Source organism: Phoenix dactylifera, chromosome 6, assembly GCF_051530095.1.
Source record: "Phoenix dactylifera cultivar Ajwa chromosome 6, Ajwa_hap1_PhDact_Kaust_v1.1, whole genome shotgun sequence".
Lineage (NCBI taxonomy): Eukaryota > Viridiplantae > Streptophyta > Magnoliopsida > Arecales > Arecaceae > Phoenix > Phoenix dactylifera.
In genome coordinates, this window is record NC_143195.1 from 5,606,516 (window position 1) to 5,629,063 (window position 22,548).

The window sequence follows — 22,548 nt, forward strand, 5'->3', positions numbered from 1 at the left end:
AGCTTCGGCCTCTTGAGGACTAGTGGTGCCTTTAAAAGCCGAAGGAGCCATTCTCTTGAATTCAGCTATACTCCTTCTTTGCTCCGGAGGATCAACGACTTGCTGGATTGGTTGCTGAGGTTGTTGCCTCTGTTGGCGTACTAACCCAACGACCTCCTCAATCAGTTCGAGCACCCGGGTTTGATTTCCGGCGACAGCTTCCGGAGTCATTGTTGATTGATCCTGGGGCCCTGAGCTTTGTGAAGCCTCGTCCGCTTGGTTAGCAGGAACTCTTCTCCGAGAGCCCCTAACCATCCGATTCAAACTACGGACACGGCGAGGCGGCATTCTGATTCAGTGAAAATATATAAATGTCATAAAATCATCGAAACAGAATAATACGAAATAATTAGCAAAAACAAATAAACCTTATCCTCTTGTTTAGTTCCTACCCATCTCTCAATCTTTTCGACGAATCCTAGGAATCCTAAAACTTAGGCTCAAATATGACTGTTTCTTTTATGATCCTTAGTAATCTTAAACCTGAGCTCTGATACCACCAAATCTGTCATGCCTCGAGCCCGAGGCGTGGCAGACGCCGCACGCCCGCACGGCGGGCCGCACAGGCGTGCAAAGCATCGGATCATATCAAAGCAAATACAGATGTTCAAAACTGACATAATTATTTAAATTTATTCAAAAGCAGTCTTACAAAATTTCAAAATAACATTTGCTAACATAATTCAAATGTCCAAACTAATCTAACTGAAATGCCAATAACTTATGGAATCATCGGAACATCTAACGCACTTCCCAATCCCGTGCGATCAAGCCTCTGGATCTGAAAAATAGAGAAAATAAAATATTGAGCTACACTAGCCAGTAAGCAACAAAATACCCCAAAATGGGGTCGGAGCATATCAGGTCAAAATACAGGATAATGACTGGAATAAATCATAAATAACATCGTTTTACTATTTTCAAAACTTATTATCATTTTTTCAAAAACTATGATACCAGAATCTCAACATAATAGGCTACGGCCACGTAACCCGGTGGCATAGGTTGCACAAGGTGCCAAATCCACTATTTTTATCCACCGATGGCAGCCGGTGTTGCACAAAAGTGCCAAATCCACTATTTTTATCCACCGATGGCAGCCGGTGTTGCACAAAAGTGCCAAATCCACTATATTTACCCACCGATGGCAGCCGATGTCGAAACCGGTTCCTCACATATTACAAGTCGATAGGTCCAACGTATAATCCCCATTGGCGGGGCCAGAACAGAACAGATCAAATCATAGCCATGCTGAGAATGCATATATATAAAAATAGATTTCATAAATTGCTCAGTCATAGTTTATGGATTTCAGAGCATATAACGTAATTTTCAAATAAAATTTAACATGCCATACCTATTTTACTGAATACAAAGCCTATGTCAAAACATAATCAGTTTATCAAATAATTTAGAAATCATACTTGAAGTATTAAGTTACTTACTTCTTCTCGCTTAATCCCTACTTCAGATAGGCGGATCAGGTTCACCTGTTTAAATTTAATTAATTTCTTGTTAATTTCAGAACTAAGCAAAATCCAAAAATAATACTATTGGACATAGCCCAACAGGGTCCAGAGTTGGCCCATAATGGGCATGGCCTGATAGGGCCCATATCGGACACGGCCTAATGGGCCCGCATAGACCCAGCTAAATAGGGCTCCCAAGGTTGGCTTCTAATTGGTTCATTTATGCAATAAAAATTTATTGCAGGGACTAATACTTAATTACAGGGTACTGTTCTATAATAAAACTTGAGTAAAGGGACCAAACAAATATATTTGAGGGCCTTTATGTAATAAATCTTTCTTATAGGGATCAAACATAATTTATAGAAGGCTCTTTTATGCAATAATATACTATCAAGGGCTTAACTGTAAAATTGCATTTATTGGCCAAACGGGTTCGGGTTTCGGATTCCGGGCTTCGGGTCTAAACTGGGTTTCGGGTTTTCTTCTCTTTTTTTTTGTTTCGGATTTCGGGTTCGAACCGGGCCCAAGTTGGGCCCGTGAACAGGGCCCTTCTTCTTCCCCAAACCCCCACGAACAGGGAAAGAAGAAGAAGAGGAAGAAGGGACCGGTTGGGGGGGGTCAGCCTAGGCGGCCGGGAGCTGTTGCCCGGTCGACAGCCGGCCAACTGCAGTGGCGGCCGGCGGCTGCTGCGGCGATGGGCGTCGAAGGAAAACCGAATGATCTCGGTTTGGGGCCAAAGCAAAGGAAGGAAATCAAGCATGTTCAGACTAGATCGAAGAGCAAAAAGGGAAAAGGGATTACCGGCAGTCGACAGAGAGGCAGATCCTGACCACAGCTGCTCGATCCGGTGGACAAGCGGCGGCGGTAGCAGTGCTCGGAACCGAGAGGATGGATCTCGGAACAGGGGCAGGCCGCGAGAGGAATCCGGATGGTGCTCGGTCAGAAAGACATGCCGGTCACTCGGGAGGTAAGAACAGAGGAAGGAGAGGGAGGAGAAGCTCGGAGGTGCCCTAGGGAGGAGGGCTTGGGGGGTTTTATCACCCCCTTGTAACGGCTCTCCGCCGCGTGAATCGCGGCGGCCGAGCAAAATCCGCGGTCGGGATTGGCCGCGGATTGAGAGGGGGGGGTGCCACGGGATCCCCGCGGCGCCCTTGCCTCGTTTGTCCTCGGAGAAGCCGGAGGATCGCCATCGCGATCCTCGGCTCCGGCTCTTCCCAAAAGAAGACGCGGCTGAAGTCGGCTGGGGCTGCCGACTTCAGCCTGTATCTCACAAATTACATGGGCCCAAGAAACTTCTCATATACACCATCCTAACTTGACCCTCTAGGCTATGACTGAACGACTCATGCTGACCACCCGGGTTGACTGTCGTTGAGGCGGAGCTCCGGACAATGTGGGAGGGCATCACCTATGCGAGGAGGGTACTTGATGCAGATAGGATATACCTCATGGGAGACTCCTCTACGGTTATTGATTGGATACGAAGAGTAGGTCGATGCGGGGATGGCCACCCATTGATTCGGGAGACTCGCCGACTGGTCCGGGGGATGGGTTCTTTTCAGGCAATACATGTGTATCAAAAGACGAGCAAAGCTGCAGACTGAATTGCCTCATATGTTTCTCGGCACTCTGGAGAGGTTATTTGGATTATTGTTGCTGAGATTCTTTCTTTATTGTATCATTTTATTGCTTCTGACTTGGTAGGTTGTACTCACGTAAGAGCTATATGATTGCCGTTTTTTACCCAAAAAAAAGAAAAAAAAAAGAAAAAGAAAAAAAAAAAGGACTCATGCTGCCGACATGCCATCCGTGGTCAAAGTCTTGCGAGGCGTTTACTTTGCCTGACTACATATATTAAGCCGTCGCGGCCTCAACAAGACTCTGAACTCTTGGCTTGGCCGTTGCTCTTGGCGGTCAAAACGGAAGGGTCGAGGCTGGCCACCAGCTCTCCAATGACCTTCACTGCAAACACTATATATCCCATAATGAAGCATATGACTTTTGGGTTAATTTCTTCTGGAATAAGCCAATGTCTCAATGATGTCCAAAGACTCAAAGCCAAATATCAATTTAATATTGTTTGCGTATAAATCTTAAGGACATAAAGACTCCTTCTTCCGGAAATTCTTATAACCTACCCTGGACTTCATGTGCTTGTCGCCCAGCCGAAGTCTCCAACTATATGATGGAGAGAAGCTACATGCCCACCTATCAGTCCATACTCCATACACCTCCATGGAGTCTAAAGCTCTTCCTCTCTTCCTCTTCCTTTGCTCTCTCCTGCTCGTCTCGTTTGCTTTAGCTTCTGCTCCCTCCTACCTGAGAGGGCTCGATCCGAAGGCTGCGGCCCTTCAAGAGCTGGACCGCGTCGTCCATCTCCCTGGACAGCCTCCAGTCAAATTTCGACATTACGCTGGGTACATCACTGTCGATGAGAGACTTGGAAAGGCTCTCTTCTATTGGTTCTTCGAGGCCACTCACAAGCCAGCCAAGAAACCACTCCTCCTATGGCTCAATGGAGGTATGGCAGTATTAGCAAGCTCTTTGCTTGATCATTAGGTACTTGAAGAATGGTGTGGTTGTAATAGTTAGCAACTTTTGGGTGTTGCAGGGCCTGGTTGCTCTTCAGTAGCTTTTGGAGAAGCACAGGAACTGGGGCCATTTCTTGTGAGAAAAGGTGCACCTGAGCTCGAACTCAACAAGCATGCCTGGAACAAAGGCAAGATCATGACCAAGTTTCTCATACTTCACACAAAAATAGTTCCACATTATTTAAATAACATATGTTGGACTTTGGACATCTCTCTTAGAGGTTATATAGGACTATTTAGAGGTGTATACCAACCTCCATTTGGAATGAAAAGCTAATATTTTTTTGATGGTCATGCAGCTGCCAATTTGTTATTCTTGGAGACTCCAGCAGGAGTTGGGTTCTCATACTCCAACACGACCTCAGATCTTGATGTCCAAGGTGATAATGCCACTGGTAGGCATTGAGAAACTCCACTTCAACCTTGAGGAAATTGTTTACCTTCGTCCATTTAATTCCATGCACACCATATATATGTACGTGAACTAAAAATATTATTTTGGTCTTCTTCTAGCATTTAGTTCCTACACATTCCTGGTAAATTGGTTTCAGAAATTCCCACAATACAAACTGAATGCGTTTTACATAGCCGGAGAGAGTTATGCAGGTACTGAAGAAAGAAAGATGCTTTGTTTTAGCTTCTACTCTCTGATCTATCTTTTTCTTAATTAGTTATTTATAAACTTTTCTTCTAAAAGGGCATTATGTACCCCAACTTGCAAAAGTGATATTCGACAAGAACAAAGAAACTCCAGAAGAGGATTACATAAATCTCAAGGGCTTCATGGTATGCATAAGATATTGTTTTTCTGCAAGCTTGTATTCCTATGTTTATGATACAATTCAAAATAGTCGATTGCTAAAATTAATAGTAGATTACAATTCAAGTCCGTGGCCATGACTAGTGCAATTGCAGATTGGGAATGCCCTTCTAGATTTCGAGACGGATCTCAGGGGAATGGTAGATTATGCATGGGATCATGCAGTCATCTCCGATAGAGTTTATCGAAACATCGTAACGAGTTGCAATTTTAGTGCTGCCACATTCTCTCAAGAATGCAACGATGCCTTCTCACAATATTATGCAGTGTATGACATCATTGACATGTATAGCTTATACACACCACGCTGTGAAAGTGGATACCCGAACTTTACTGCTTCTGAAGAAAACCTCGCCTCTTTCTCAAAATTTGTAAGATTTTCCCCAAACTTGCTCCGAAGTTTTCATGTAGCTTTTCTTAGTTCAACATAACATGGGGATGCTTATTCTCCAAATAAAGATTGCCTTCAAGTTCCTCATAAAAATGCAATTAATACTTCTCCTTCCAAACTAGCTAGTAGCTCCTACCTATTTTTCTTATCTCTTTTTTTCTAATGGTAGGAGGACTTGATGCTGAAGATACCAGCTGGTTATGATCCATGCTTACAAACCTATGCAACAGAGTACTTCAACCGTCAAGATGTTCAAGAAGCTTTGCATGCCAATGTCACAAAATTGACACGTCCTTGGTCTCTCTGCAGGTAATTTTGAATGCCAAATATACATAAAGTATGCAATATTTAATGATCTATTAGTTCTTGAACATGATATATTGCTCCTCATCCTTATGTATAATTATCTTATCTTTCCTTTTTCCATGGTCTATCTCAGTCGCTCTGTCAATAGGGCGTGGAATAAATACGAAAGATCGATCCTTCCAACCATCCAAAAACTTATTGATGGCGGAGTTCTCATATGGGTTTTCAGGTGAGATATTAAGCATTTAGCACAAATAATCCATGTCCACTGTGTAATTTACTTCAGATTGTTTAAATTACATCTTAGCATCTTTTTTAGGACGATTATCTTGGAAAGAAACATGAGCAAATCAGACATCGGGAACACTTATAGAATGATCAATGATTTGGGGGAGCAGGGAGCAGTCAATTGCTCCAGAATTGCAATTTAATATGATATTTACCCATTCATTCTACTGGATCCCACACATCTATACCATAACAAACAACCAAATCCTAATTATTAGAGTTTGTATTGTGACTATGTTATGGGAGTACAAACCATATCACAATCATCAGAGTTAGATATGTGATTAGCCAACAAGAGTTCCATCCTTATGCAACACATTCTTATGCATGCACGCAAGCCTTTTCTATGATTTCACACAAGTTTCCTAAGTATATATTCTTTTAATTGATCATCTACAACAAATCTAAGCCCATCGTCTTACCAAGGTCTATATATGTCTATATGGTCTAAACTAGTTTTCATTAATTTGTACTTAATTCATTCTACTTTTACACTTCTTATATACGTATGTCTAATGCTATTGACTTGATGGAAAGGGTGGGAATCCTAAATAAATTGAAAAATAAAGATAAGGATGACTGCTGTCATCGAGCCAGCTTAGATACATGTAACACCTAGCTTGAACCAAGAACCAATACTGGATCAGGTACAAGATGGGTCCAAGTCCAGATACTAGTCCAAATAAATCAAGCAGTTTTTAATAGACCAGGACCCAAATCCTAAACCTATCTTTAGGATAGTCCTAAGGTGTGATAGTCCTGAGGACCCAAATCCTAACCCAATTATTTAGGTCCAAATTAGGCTCGAGTATACAGGTGTGATAGTCTTAAGGACAACTAGAAGATTACGAGGGTCAACAACCTTGATTTTTTAGTCCAAAGCATGATTCTTCATAGTCAACATCAACAACTCATGATGATTGCTCAATTGTAACCTAAAGGCAATTTTATGTTATTCTCTATTGGCTATTTATTTCAATATCATGGGGTTTGCAAGAAATCAAAATTGCACAAAAAGAAGCGCTTGAAGAGGACCTCCAAATAATTCACGATTGATTTCTTAATGCAAAAGTGAAGTACTTGGGGGTTATTAATAGTTTCAAAAGGGCCTTTCCGCAACAATAAACTAATTAAAGATATGATGAAAGAAAAGCTTAATTAACCCAAACTTTATAAGAAAAAAAAATCATATCATAGTCCAAGCATTTTGGTTCATATAACAAATCTCGATTCAAGTAAATTCTAACCCCTTATACAACATTTTCATTATATTTGGCCACAATTTCTCTTTTCCAAGCTTTTACACCATTAGTCCTGATAAAACTCAATAGCTAGTTCATCAAAAGTAAATGTAAGGAAATGTAAATCCTAGTTCTTGATATAATCTTGTTTAGACAAAAAAACAAAGAAATATCAAACACTTGGCTTAGGCTTACCATAAATCAAATCTCACTTGTCTAGGTTTATAAGTATCGTTACTTAGCTTCCATTAGGCAATTTATTTTTCAATCATTTTTTTTATCACCTTTACCATTATTGAATGTCAATTACTAACATACATTTCGCAAATCATTCTATTTCATGCTCTTGATTTCTAAAATCATTAAAATGTACAGTTTTTTTACATGCACTTAACTATCTAGTCATCTAAATTTTGATGAAATTTGTTACTTCAATATAATTACCTGACAAACTTCCTATTTGAACAGTGGTGACACGGATGGTAGGATTCCTATAACCTCAACGAGGTATTCATTAAACAAACTGGGATTGGAAATAATTGAGGATTGGTCACCTTGGTTCAACCATAAGCAGGTAGTTAACCGATATTCACATTATTATTTTAAGTGATTAGTTCTAAAGCAACATATCTGATCTTTTTGTAGGTTGGTGGATGGACTATAACCTATGATGGACTGACCTTTATTACAGTTAGGGGTGCGGGGCATCAAGTGCCTACAACTGCTCCTGAACAATCCTTACAACTCATCAAACACTTTCTATCTAACAAAAAGTTACCTCCCATTCCTTTTTAAACAATGGAATTAAAAAATTCGATTTGCTCACTTTATGTTATAGTTTGTTAGCTGTACCTATATAACAATTATTTTTCACCTTGGATTCAAGGCAAGAGATATATGTCATTTTTGATAATTAGGTTGATTGTGTTGTATTACCTAAAGTGATGTTTAAATTGTAAAAGTAATCTATATTTTATAAAATGCCTAAGATTTAGATTGTTTTTGCTCTACTTTTGGGTTTCATCTACACTGTGACCGGCATAAACTTGGACACTTAAGCTAATTTTCATCACATCAAATTTGGCCTTTCTAAAACCAATTGGTTTTAATTGAATCAGATAAGATCTACAGTTGATCTAGTTTGATGTGGGATCCTAATTTAGACCCATATCAAACTCATACCTCTTGCTCTGAAAGTCGAGTCCAAATCAAGTAAGATAATTATCGGATTTGGAGCTTCTTCTTTGTCATTTTGTTTTTTTTATATGCTTTTATATTTTTTAGTCCAAAATCTTATGCTCAAATTCAAATTTGGTCCTGATGACCCTAAAAGGTTAATTTTTATGATACAAAATAATTGAGTAAAAAGATGACTAATTTATTGCCTTGAGTTTGATTGATTTCAGAAAGCCTTCAGTAACTCTATAATGAAATCATCTATCTAAAGCTCTATATGAAAAAAAATAACTCCAAAAAGGTCTTGAAGCAATCCTTAGAAGATCATATGCAAGCACAAAGAATTTTGCTCTAAACTACTTCAAGAGTTGACCCTAAGTTTACAACGAGTCGAACCTGGCACACTGTTACTATCTAATACGCTTTCACAAGCCGACTCCGGCAAATCACGAGTTAAACCTAGATCAGTCTTAGAAGACATACAGAAAGCTATAGAATTCATCGCTTTGGCCAATCAACACATGAAGAGCATGAGCTGACTCCAGTCTAACAAGAGTCAATCCCACAAACAAATGAGTTAACCACTAAAAGGCTACAGAGAAAAGACAAAGAGCTGAAAACCTCATCACATTGGCAAAGTTGACCTATAAAAAGCTCGAGTTGACTCTAGCCAAACAAGAGTCGACCCTAGAAGCAAGTAAGTCGACCCCTAAATGGCCACAGTAGAAAGACATAGAGTAGTAAAACTAAATCCATTAAAGAGTTGAACTCTAAAAACAACGAGTCGACCGAAGAGTTGAACTCTAAAAACAATGAGTCGACCCCTGTCACTAGACAAGTCGACCCCTAAATTGAGAGAATTAACTCCAAATATTCACAATAAAAATATAAAGCACAGCAAAAGCAACAACAAGTTCGAGATGACTTCTAAAGACCACGAGTCGACTCTTATCGACCTCTGAAAACAGTAATGACTAGTTTTTCTGTAGGTTAGAACGGTTATTTTTATTTCATAACGGCCTTTTTAACCTATCTAACGGCAAGGAGTGTGTTCCAACTGATAGTCAACTTTAAAGACCACGCAATAGCACGTATCTAGTAGGATAATGATTACGGGTATCGATCCACAGGGATTGGGGTATAGTTGTTTTTCTTAAAATAAAAAAATATTTAAAATGATGAATTTGTGAAGACTATTAAACTAAACAATTTAATAAAAGAAAATGCAATTAAAGGGATATCAGTTTAGGAGAACCTAGGGCAAGGAATTCACCACTAACATCGGAACAAGGGTTATTTATATTTTAATTTATTCTTGGATAAACATGCAAATTGGCTACAAGCCTAATAAGCATTTAAATAAAAATTCACAAAAGTAATTTGGGCATAATCCATCTTCGGTTGGCATGAAATGTCTACCCTAATCTAAGGTGGTAGCACATCGCATCTTCCCTAAGCATGGACTATTTTATATTTACCTAGTGATCATGAAGAACAGTTGTACGAACATCATACTTAAAATCACAGAAATTAAATATGATTCAAAAGAAGATATTCATTAAAAATAATAAGTTCATACAACTCCAAGAACATAAAATAAAATATAAAACCCATGTCCCTGTGTTAGGGCTGCATCCAGCCCTAGAGAGGAGATCAGCCCTGCATGGAGAATTGAACAGCTGCACTGCAGGGGGACTTCATAATGATTGGCTCCTTCCTCCCGTCGGCTCTCTCCTCTCTTCTCTGTCTCCCGTGAGAACTTGGCTTCTCCCCTGTTTCGAAGAGATCCTGGAACCGGACCCCCAAAGCTTGCCTTCCCTCTCGGTGGAGCTTCCCCTTTTATAGCTTTCTCGAATGAAGAGATAAGGGTGGATGAACGGCTGACGCCTGCGTAGATGATTTGGAGACGATCCGGAAGTTGGTATGCTGTTGGGATTTGATTCCGAAGCAGAGGAAGGTGAGCTGGTAGTTGATCCGGAAGTCTGTTGCTTGATCTTCGGCTGCAGGGGGGTGACAAGGACGTGGAGCAAAATGCAAGGGATGCTGGGATGAATCCGTGGATAAGGATGACTTAGGAGCTTGGAACGGCTGAGAGGTTGATCGCAAAGGGAAGATGCAGATGAATCACGGAAGAAAAGGGATAAGGATGCAAGGTTGGGTAACTGGTTCCTAGTTTAGACGCGTTGGAATTGGTTTGGAATGTGGGATCCTGTGGGGATTCGAAGCTCATCCCATGGATAATGGGAATGAAGCAGCTGTGATTCCGAAATTTACTGGGATGCTATTCACGGCTGCGTGAAACAGGGGATCTGGATCGTATGAAGTAGGTGATAATCCATCGGCAAAGAGATGAAGTTTGGCTGGCAGTTGGGAAGAAATCTGCTGAAGAATCCTTCTGCTGGGAAGAAGTTGGGGATCCGGTTGAGAGGAGATGCTCAGGATGCTGATGGATTCGGAAGAGGAAATCTGATACGGTTGCTTTGAACCGTGAGCTGGGATCAATCCGAATGCTGGGATCCGGGGATACGTTGGATTCATCGTGGGACATTCGGGAAGAATCCGTGAAGGATTGGTTTGTTGGGATGAATCCGGAAGGATGTTGGGATGTGGAGAAGATAAGGATGCTGGGAGGAAGATACGATGGGAAGATGAACTGGGATGTAAATCCGGATGGGGTTGATCCGTGGAAGAATCGGAAGCATGGGAAATGAAGATGAGCAAAGATCATGGGATTCGGCTGGTGGTTATTCCGAAACAGAGGACGTGTGGTTGCCGTGAAGCTCGCAAGGATGAAGCTCATCCGGTTGAGATGCGGCTGGGGAAATCTAGGAGGTGATAGGATCATGCTGTTTCACGCAGAGGGGAAGAAGTTTGGATGCTCATCCGACTGGGAGGAAATCCTTGGACTGCGGACGATGTGGATCATTCACGCGTGAGCTTCTTCCGTGATGCTCGGCATGGCTGGAAAACAGGGGATGGTGTTCACGGTTGGGATAAAGATCGGATCCGCGGAGGAGATGAAGGCTGGCTTGATCCGCAAACGGGAGGGAGGATAAGCTCGAATGTGAGATCGATCTGGAAGAAGACTATGGGCACAGGCGCGAGGGAAGCTGAGAAAATCTCGGCTTGGAGTTTGGTTGGATTTGTAAGAGGAAATGAACTGGCAGTGTTGTGGAGTTGGGAGGTTAGGAAGATGGATTAAGCCAGGGGGACGACGTAAGCTGGGAATCCGGTTCTGTTCCTTGGGCGTGGACGGCCGTGTGGGATGTGCGGAAGAAACGGAGTGACGAGGGAGGAAAGAGAATACGGGAGTTGGGGAAATGGTTGGAGCGTGGGATTTTAGTTGAGGAGTGAATGGAGCTTTAGGATTTGTGCAAATATGTTGGTATGCTTTGAGATCTATGAGACAAATGATCGAAGGGATTATATTATTTTTAATGTTAAACAGGAGAATTGGAATGAGTGGGAAGAAATTTAGGTGAATGTGTGAAGAGTCATTAAGCACTGGGTTTTGGAGAAGAGTTCTTGGAGTCGATTCTGGAGGATGCTGCAGTGTCCATTTAGGCTTTACCTAATTGAGCTCGACTCGACCTGCATGCATTAAGCTTAATCAATAAATAATCAAATCAAACTTGAATTACCTTGGATAATTTATTAAAATGCAATCATGAAGGTAATACAATTTTTTAGTTGAATTTATAAAATATATGAATTAAAATAATGATAAGTGCTATGAATAAGATATTAATTTATGCATTATTTAGCACTTATCACACCCCCCAACCTACATTTTGCTAGTCCTCAAGCAAAATAAAAACTAACTCACTTTCGCAGGAATCGCGATTGCATTTACCGTATGCAATAAGGCTTTAAACCCCCAGGTGGCCCTAGTGGACGAGTTTTGTCTCGTGAGGGTTTCCGGCTCAGATACCCACAAACTGTTGTCTCTACTCAAAGAGTTTATTGTTTTATAAAATCTATTTTCAAATGCATTAATGCCAAGAATTTCAAAAGCACACAAAGTTTTAATTACTAAGTCAGCCCAAATCCTAGGTCAAAATGCAACTTAAGTTGAGGTTATTAAGCTTCCGTTAGGGAGTTGTAAGACTTCTTTATACTTGGGTGCTCGGTGTATCTGGACCATACACAAGCTAAGGCTTTAGATCCCCAAAATACTGCTAAAGCTAGTAGTTTCCAAGAATTGGTCAGATAAGACCTAATCACTGATTCAAAATCATTCTATCTTGCAGGATTTCGAGAGTTGTGGATGTTTACTTTAATACCTCATGGGCTTTATCTGTAATATTCCAGTTTACTCGAATTTTTACAACGATGGCTTTCACACTATCGTCTTTTTCAAGGTCAATATTATTTTCTCTTTCTTTTTTTTCAATTTTTTCATTTTTTGATTTTGATTTTTTTTTTGATTGTGTATTTATAAATAAATTATGCACTTTTACTCTTGTAATGATTCCTCCATGTAGCGAGCATTCAGTCAACACTCCCACGCCAGATGGCATAAGGTGTTGGGCATCAAGACTCCCCTACAGACCTATGCTCGGGTTCCTCATTACAAGCCCGCTGACCTTTGACGATAGGTAGCCCTTTTCGATGTACCTGACTAAATTCACTTTTTTTTTTAATAATAAATACGGGATAATAGTGAATTAGATAGGAATGATTCATCAGGACTCAAGGTTGCTACTAGACTTAGTAACATAATGTTGAACCTAATCCTTAGAAGTGCAGGCCATGTGTGTTGTGAAATTCCAAAGTAAAAATTATCTTACAACTCGCTAAAAGAATTTTTAATAAAAAGAACTCAAATTGACTTACTCCTGACTAGTTATTGGGCTTTTTAGATTTTATATACTTTGTATGTTTATCATTTCAGCACTAAAGCATAGAAATTAGGGTTTTTTTTTTTTTTTTTGAATCAACATACTTATTTAACAATGCGAAAATGCGAAAAATTTCTTCAAAAAAAAAAAAAAATTCGAATACAATACCCCCCAACCTAGATCAGACATTGTCCTCAATGTTTTTATTTTTTGATGAAATTTTTTTTTGAATATTATATTATTATTTTTATTGTTTTATATTTTTTTTATTTTGGACGAAAATATGATGCATATGGAGGATAGAAGCATTTTACCGTAGTTGCATCAGTAATATAAGGGATCCTGTTAAGAAAATAAAAAAATGCGAAAAGAAAATATGCAAAAATTAACCTACGAGAATTGGGTTGCCTCCCAACAAGCGCTAAGTTTAACGTCTTCAGCCAGACGCAGTGCATCCTTATCAAATCATACCGGGTTCATGCGGAGTTCTCCAAGGAAGAAAATTCATGGGAAACTGATTGTTGGGCAGAAAATTGACTGCTTCTATGGTCTTTTCTATAGTAACGTCAAAATGGGTCAAGCATGTTTTCAGAGGTTCATCTACCAAAATATAGGGAAGGGCTTCTTTTAAAAGATCGTCCATTTTATCTATTAGGAAGCACTCAACTTCCTTTGCAGGTTGATCAGAGGCACGAAATATATTTAACTTGACCTTCATATTTCCAAAGGATATATTCATCACCCCAGTTCTACAATTTATACTCGCATTGGCTGTAGCTAAAAAGGGACGCCCAAGGATCACGGGGATTTGTTTCTTAGGATTAGGCTCATGTTCCATATCAAGAACGATAAAATCTACTGAAAAATAGAATTTGTCTACCTTGACAAGAACATCTTCAATTATCCCACGTGGTGTTTTTACAGATCGATCAGCCAATTGAAGGGATACCGAGGTTGGTTTTAACTCACCTAACCCAAGTTTCTCATAAACTGAGTAAGGTAAAATGTTGACACTTGCCCCTAGATCTAAGAGTGCTCGATCAATAAAATTATTTCCTAAGACACAGGAGATGGTGGGAGCACCAGGATCTTTGAATTTCGGAGAGGTGTTGTGTTGGAGAATAGAACTCACTTGCTCAGTTAGGAAGACCTTTTTAGGTACATGTGTCCTAGATTTTCGCTTTTGGGTACAAAGATCTTTGAGAAATTTGGCATAAGATGGAACTTGTCTAATAGCATCAAGAAGCGGAAGGTTGATTTTGACTTGTTTGAAAACCTCCATCATCTCCTCTAGTGAAGTTCCTTTCTTGCCAAAGGGTGCATTAAGAGCTTCAAGAAATGGAGCCTTTGGGATGTGAGTTTTGGCCGAAGGTGGACTAACTGAGGAAGAGGAAGGTTTTGGATTTTCATGTGATACATTTCTCTCCTCCTCTTTACCTTCCTTATTGTTTCCCTCCCCAATCATATTGTCTACTACACGTCCACTCCTTAGGGTAGTCAAAGCATTGGCTTGTTCATGATGAATTGTATTTGGTTGATTTTCTTGAGCCATGTATTGTCCCCTAGGATTACTCACCGGTTGGCTTGGAAGCTTTCCTTCCTCTTGCTTGTTCAGTGCATTAGCTAGTTGCCCCATTTGGGATTCTAGCTTGGCGATAGATTGCGTGTGAGAGTGCACCAATTGTGTAATGGTTTTCAAACCTTGAAGGGAGGTCAACACTTTCTCCTCAAAGGCTGTGTTTCTTTGGGGTGGAGGAGGAGTGTGTTGAAATTGAGTCGAAGGACGGTAGGGATTAACATTCTGGAATGGTTGAAAGTTTTGGGAATAAGGTTGGGAAGTATTGGGAGTCTGCTGCTTCCAGGAGAAATTTGGATGGTTGCGCCACCCCGGGTTATAAGTGTTAGAATACGGATCATTACCCGGTCGGGATTGTGTTTGGGCAGCATTTACTTGTTCTTGCACAAATTCGGGGAATTGTGCTGCCGAAGGACACTCAAAGACAGTGTGAGATGGACTAGAACAGAGAGTACATACTTGTGCTTGATGAAAGTTTGGAAGCTGTTCTTTAGACATTAGTTGGTCCAATTTGTGGGATAATGCATCTACTTTCTCAGATAGACCTATGGACTGGCTAACTTCATATATGGTCCCTTTTCTTTGAGAACTCGGGGGTGCTTGACGAGCGGAGGAGGCATGGTGGAGGGAATTTTCATTAAGGTTCTCAAACAATTGCCATGCCTCATGTTCACTTTTAAGCATGAAAGTACCCCCACAAGAAGCATCAACCATTTGATGATTTCGTTCGGATAGTCCGTCATAAAAGCATTGCACTAATTGCCATTTGGGTATTTGATGATGCGGGCATTTTCGGAGTAAATCTCTAAATTTTTCCCAAGTTTCATGAAATTCTTCCCCATCAGATTGGGAGAAGCTCGTGATAGCACGCCTAAATTGGTTTGTTCTTCCTATGGGAAAATATTTCTTTAGAAATTCATGTTGCATTTGAGCCCAAGAGAGAATAGAATTGGCTTCTAATGAATGGAGCCACTGCTTAGCTCTATCCTTAAGGGAAAAAGGAAACAGCCTAAGTTTCAGAGCATCATCAGTGAAGTTCTGAATTTTGACAGTAGTGCAGATCTCAAGGAACTCATCCAAGTGTTTATATGGGTCTTCATTGTTAAGTCCATAAAAAGAGGGAAGCATTTGGATGACACTAGACTTAATTTCAAAATGTGCAGCAGCAGTGGTATCAGGTAGTCGAATACAAGATGGAGAGGTATAAATGGAAGGAGTGAAGTACTCCTTTAACAGTTTGGGTTGCTCTTCAGCCATCTCTATAAGTGGAGCAGATCCTATGGTTCTATAGGTACGGATTTCGGCTCGAAGGGTCCTAATAGAACGCTCTAATTCAGGGTCAAAAGGTACTAATTCGGGAGATTTGGAACGACACCCTAACATACACTAAGACTCCTCTGATTAGTCAAATACAGTCAAGCATGCACTAAAAAGAAAAACACATCAATTCCTTAAGTTCACCCTAAAACCACTAGACAGCTCCTAACTGGTTTGAAGAGGGCACCTAAGCCTCCAATCCGGTCTAATGACTGAGCTGACCAGGTAAGCTCCCAGGTAAGTGGGGGGGGTCACGATGCGTTGCAAAGGTTCCACTTAAAAACCACTTGCCTCGAACAGATGAACTGTCTCCCTTAGAGGGACAAAGCTTGCCTAGACATCAACTGAGCCACAGAGCGAAATTGGTGCAACTTTCGGTGATCTTCGTCCTATTGAGCTCGAATGTCCCTAGGGGCCAACGTCTAATTGATTTTAATTAAGGTGAAAGCTATGTGAGAATTGGTTCACCTAATTTGGGCAAGAATCCGGTGATGAAATCCAGTTCTTATCTTGTTGGGGTGATTGCCCTTACTATGTGCAAATTAATTGGTGTATGTGTATCAAGCATGCATTCACACTTTTGCTGAATTTAAAATCAAACAATCACCACACAAGGAAATTTAAATAAGAAAGGTTCAGATGTTACCAAGAGGAATTTTTCCAGCAATTTTTAAAGCAAACCTTTACAGCATTCCTTTGCCAATAGTTCCCTTTTTGATCGCTCCAGATTTTTCTTTGATTTCTGATCAAATAACACCAAAATAAAAATCAAGAATTAGTAAGAAAGAAGAAGGAGATAAGGAAAGTAAAAAATAGAAACTATTTTTATTTTATTTTTTTTTTGAAATTTTTTTTTTTTAAAAAAAAAAATTAATAAAAAGAAAAACAACTATGCTACCAATCCCCGGCAACGGCGCCAAAAATTGATAGTCAACTTTAAAGACCACGCAATAGCACGTATCTAGTAGGATAGTGATTACGGGTATCGATCCACAGGGATTGGGGTATAGTTGTTTTTCTTAAAATAAAAAAATATTTAAAATGATGAATTTGTGAAGACTATTAAACTAAACAATTTAATAAAAGAAAATGCAATTAAAGGGATATCAGTTTAGGAGAACCTAGGGCAAGAAATTCACCACTAACATCGGAACAAGGGTTATTTATATTTTAATTTATTCTTGGATAAACATGCAAATTGGCTACAAGCCTAATAAGCATTTAAATAAAAATTCACAAAAGTAATTTGGGCATAATCCATCTTCGGTTGGCATGAAATGTCTACCCTAATCTAAGGTGGTAGCACATCGCATCTTCCCTAAGCATGGACTATCTTATATTTACCTAGTGATCATGAAGAACAGTTGTACGAACATCATACTTAAAATCACAGAAATTAAATATGATTCAAAAGAAGATATTCATTAAAAACAATAAGTTCATACAACTCCAAGAACATAAAATAAAATATAAAACCCATGTCCCTGTGTTAGGGCTGCATCCAGCCCTAGAGAGGAGATCAGCCCTGCATGGAGAATTGAACAGCTGCACTGCAGGGGGACTTCATAATGATTGGCTCCTTCCTCCCGTCGGCTCTCTCCTCTCTTCTCTGTCTCCCGTGAGAACTTGGCTTCTCCCCTGTTTCGAAGAGATCCTGGAACCGGACCCCCAAAGCTTGCCTTCCCTCTCGGTGGAGCTTCCCCTTTTATAGCTTTCTCGAATGAAGAGATAAGGGTGGATGAACGGCTGACGCCTGCGTAGATGATTTGGAGACGATCCGGAAGTTGGTATGCTGTTGGGATTTGATTCCGAAGCAGAGGAAGGTGAGCTGGTAGTTGATCCGGAAGTCTGTTGCTTGATCTTCGGCTGCAGGGGGGTGACAAGGACGTGGAGCAAAATGCAAGGGATGCTGGGATGAATCCGTGGATAAGGATGACTTAGGAGCTTGGAACGGCTGAGAGGTTGATCGCAAAGGGAAGATGCAGATGAATCACGGAAGAAAAGGGATAAGGATGCAAGGTTGGGTAACTGGTTCCTAGTTTAGACGCGTTGGAATTGGTTTGGAATGTGGGATCCTGTGGGGATTCGAAGCTCATCCCATGGATAATGGGAATGAAGCAGCTGTGATTCCGAAATTTACTGGGATGCTATTCACGGCTGCGTGAAACAGGGGATCTGGATCGTATGAAGTAGGTGATAATCCATCGGCAAAGAGATGAAGTTTGGCTGGCAGTTGGGAAGAAATCTGCTGAAGAATCCTTCTGCTGGGAAGAAGTTGGGGATCCGGTTGAGAGGAGATGCTCAGGATGCTGATGGATTCGGAAGAGGAAATCTGATACGGTTGCTTTGAACCGTGAGCTGGGATCAATCCGAATGCTGGGATCCGGGGATACGTTGGATTCATCGTGGGACATTCGGGAAGAATCCGTGAAGGATTGGTTTGTTGGGATGAATCCGGAAGGATGTTGGGATGTGGAGAAGATAAGGATGCTGGGAGGAAGATACGATGGGAAGATGAACTGGGATGTAAATCCGGATGGGGTTGATCCGTGGAAGAATCGGAAGCATGGGAAATGAAGATGAGCAAAGATCATGGGATTCGGCTGGTGGTTATTCCGAAACAGAGGACGTGTGGTTGCCGTGAAGCTCGCAAGGATGAAGCTCATCCGGTTGAGATGCGGCTGGGGAAATCTAGGAGGTGATAGGATCATGCTGTTTCACGCAGAGGGGAAGAAGTTTGGATGCTCATCCGACTGGGAGGAAATCCTTGGACTGCGGACGATGTGGATCATTCACGCGTGAGCTTCTTCCGTGATGCTCGGCATGGCTGGAAAACAGGGGATGGTGTTCACGGTTGGGATAAAGATCGGATCCGCGGAGGAGATGAAGGCTGGCTTGATCCGCAAACGGGAGGGAGGATAAGCTCGAATGTGAGATCGATCTGGAAGAAGACTATGGGCACAGGCGCGAGGGAAGCTGAGAAAATCTCGGCTTGGAGTTTGGTTGGATTTGTAAGAGGAAATGAACTGGCAGTGTTGTGGAGTTGGGAGGTTAGGAAGATGGATTAAGCCAGGGGGACGACGTAAGCTGGGAATCCGGTTCTGTTCCTTGGGCGTGGACGGCCGTGTGGGATGTGCGGAAGAAACGGAGTGACGAGGGAGGAAAGAGAATACGGGAGTTGGGGAAATGGTTGGAGCGTGGGATTTTAGTTGAGGAGTGAATGGAGCTTTAGGATTTGTGCAAATATGTTGGTATGCTTTGAGATCTATGAGACAAATGATCGAAGGGATTATATTATTTTTAATGTTAAACAGGAGAATTGGAATGAGTGGGAAGAAATTTAGGTGAATGTGTGAAGAGTCATTAAGCACTGGGTTTTGGAGAAGAGTTCTTGGAGTCGATTCTGGAGGATGCTGCAGTGTCCATTTAGGCTTTACCTAATTGAGCTCGACTCGACCTGCATGCATTAAGCTTAATCAATAAATAATCAAATCAAACTTGAATTACCTTGGATAATTTATTAAAATGCAATCATGAAGGTAATACAATTTTTTAGTTGAATTTATAAAATATATGAATTAAAATAATGATAAGTGCTATGAATAAGATATTAATTTATGCATTATTTAGCACTTATCACCAACCTCTTTCAAATGGTATAAATATATCAGGACGCCAAAGAAAAAGGAGGGCTCAAGCAGTACAAAGAAAAATCTACTAGAGCAAAAAAAAGAAAGCAAAAAGAAAAAAGTGACATAGATAAAATCATTCAAGAGCACTCATAGTGAGCTGAATGATCACATCTTCTACAACTAAGAGTTGGTGAAGTGCAATCAAGATCAATCAAAGCCAACCAACAGAGCCAAGCTCCATTTGTTACTTTATATTTATTGTTTATGAGTTGTACTTTATGGTGCCTGCATTAATTTTTTTTTTATTTTCTATTGTAACAAGTTTCAAAGTTTGAAATTTGGATAAAAGTTCATCCAAACTTTGAGTTAAATAGTGTTGAGCCTGGGATGGGCTCGGTGTAGGTTTTGGTTATAATTACTTATAAAAATCAACTGGGTTGATTGTGAGCTTTAGTATAACAATTGGTGTAGATTTTGGTTGATTACTTATGAAAATCAACTGGGTTTGTGAGCCTGTGTAAAACAATCAGACTATAATTTCTGAAAGATTATATTAGAAATTTTCAAGAGGGATATCTTGGAGAGTAGACAGAGGTACAGAATTGGCACTAAACCACTATAAATTTTGTATGTTTGTGTTGCTTGATTTACTTGCATTAATTTTTTGCATATTTACTTACAAGTTTATTGCTGAAATTATTATTTTTTCATCAAGTATTTATTCCACTGCATTATCACTTTAAATTTTTGAAAATCCCAATTCACTCTCCTTTTGCGCTGCATAGCTGGGCAACAGGTCTAGTCAATTTAAGTTGATGAGTTATTTGGCTCAAATTAGAGCTAATTAAATAATTTAGGGCCCAATCCTAGTCCAAAGTTTAAACCCAAGAATAAATTTGGTGAGGTTGCATTAGTTTGATCATTATATACAGCTCAAATAAAACTTAAAATGTAAAGGAAGTCTATAACTTTTCAGTCCAAAATTTTTACTTCAAACATAAAGTTGGCCAGACTAGGTTAGGTTGGTCAAGTTTTGCTAGCTTACTTATGAATTAACTTAGTTAAATAAAATAGAACACAATCATAGTCCAAAATTTTAAATCGGAAAACAAATTTGGTCAAGTTGGATTATAAATTGATCAAGTAATAAAATCTCGAGTGAGACTTATGTTCTAAAGGAAGTCTATATACCTAACATACAGACTTATATGTGATGCATCATTTAGCCAATCTACTTTGTTTTTTACTCTACTTTAAGTTTGATCTAGACAATGACCAAGATGGACTCAAAATTTTTAATTAATTTCTGTCATATCAAATTTGGTTTGTCTAACTCCTTGGATCAAATCCAATTAGTTGGGATGAAATTTGAAGTTGGATCTTAAAACAGATTTACATCTAATTCATAGATTTTACTCTAGAAGTCGGGTTCAAGTGTAGTTGGATGGGGGTCTAATTTTGTATTTTATAGTTTAATATATTTTCTTATATAACTTTTAGTTTCATTAAATATACTAGATTAAAATGTTCATTTGGTTCTGTAGCACTCTAAAACTTTGTAATTATTATCTATTTTTCTTTAATCTCATATATAAACTTTTAGTGTAATATTGGCTTTTTCCAGCAATAGATGATATTTGGCTTATCTATTTAAAGCCTTCATGTACTTTACTTTTCGTTTGAGGGGAATGAGCTAGAACCCTCATGTAGTTTTCATTTTTTTTACTTTTGTTTAGTGATCAAAACTTTTATACGTTGATAGTTGATTTTATTTCTAATATTTATTTCAATAAGTTTTTAAAATTCAATACTAAATTTTTTATATATTGATTTCCTCCCACGTCGTAAGGGTATCTAACTAATTAATGACCAAATTTGGTAATCTTTTATATTTAGCATTGATTATAATCTTATTTTTCTTATTCGAACAAAACTTTTTCTATGAAGGCCCTCTCTGGATCTTTCATTGCTTTTAAGAATTTTATGTTATAACAATGATTAAAGAACATGTAATTGAATGACAAGGATTGTTTTGGGACTGAGTTGGAAAAGAGGAACTAATATATCAAAATCCCTAATTAATATGTGAAATCCCCCAAATTGAAGTAAAGATGATTACAAAATGTCGTGCTGAGTACTTGTACGAGAATGATGCATGATTAAGTTATGATTCAGTCCTCACTCGGTTATGAGCTAAAATAAATTTTTTGAATAAAATAAATCATATCATGCTTATAAACAAGTATAATTAGATATAACCTACGAGTTATATGCCACCACATGGTAGAAAATTTTGGATTTATTTTTCAACATGTTATTTCTAAAGTTTGTGACCCAAAAAATTCTAGTTGGTGATTCTCTAATCTATGTTAAAGGAAAAGAGGGAAAAAACCACTATGCATATGCATAAGTACAGATCCTTGAATATGATATAACGCGAATTTATACTTATAAATCTTAGACAATTGTTAAAAATATGAAACAACATTTGCATTTTGAACTTTAGTATACTAGGAGAAATTATTTCAACTAAGAATATCATTTATTTTCACTTTATCTTTATCTTATTCCATGCATGATATCTTATTATACCCCCACCATGCAAACCATGTAATGTGATCTTCACAAAAATATCCTATTAATAATTAAAAATTATTTTATTTAATTTTTGTGGCTAAACTTATTTCTTTTTTATAAAGAAATATTTTAGTATACTAGGAGATCGCTCTCATAGCTAGGGTAAATGATGTCACCTTCTAGTTATAATATAACTAAAATATTATATTTTTCTTATTTACATAGAGTTTGGAATGCATGCTAAATAAATATGTGAATACTAGGCCTATTAAGTATTTAAG

General features: G+C 39.2%; 1 protein-coding gene across 1 annotated transcript; it reads left to right on the plus strand.

Annotated features, from left to right (window-relative positions):
• Nucleotides 1-3,653: 3,653 nt before the first annotated feature.
• LOC103723603 (serine carboxypeptidase-like 34) lies at nt 3,654-8,129 on the plus strand. Its single transcript, XM_039118072.3, has 10 exons — nt 3,654-4,032; nt 4,123-4,230; nt 4,402-4,497; nt 4,616-4,708; nt 4,800-4,888; nt 5,018-5,293; nt 5,483-5,622; nt 5,753-5,848; nt 7,617-7,722; nt 7,794-8,129. The coding sequence occupies exons 1-10, from the start codon at nt 3,660-3,662 to the stop codon at nt 7,941-7,943; spliced, it is 1,527 nt and encodes a 508-aa protein (XP_038974000.3). The 5' UTR covers nt 3,654-3,659; the 3' UTR covers nt 7,944-8,129.
• The last annotated feature ends 14,419 nt before the right edge of the window (nt 8,130-22,548 follow it).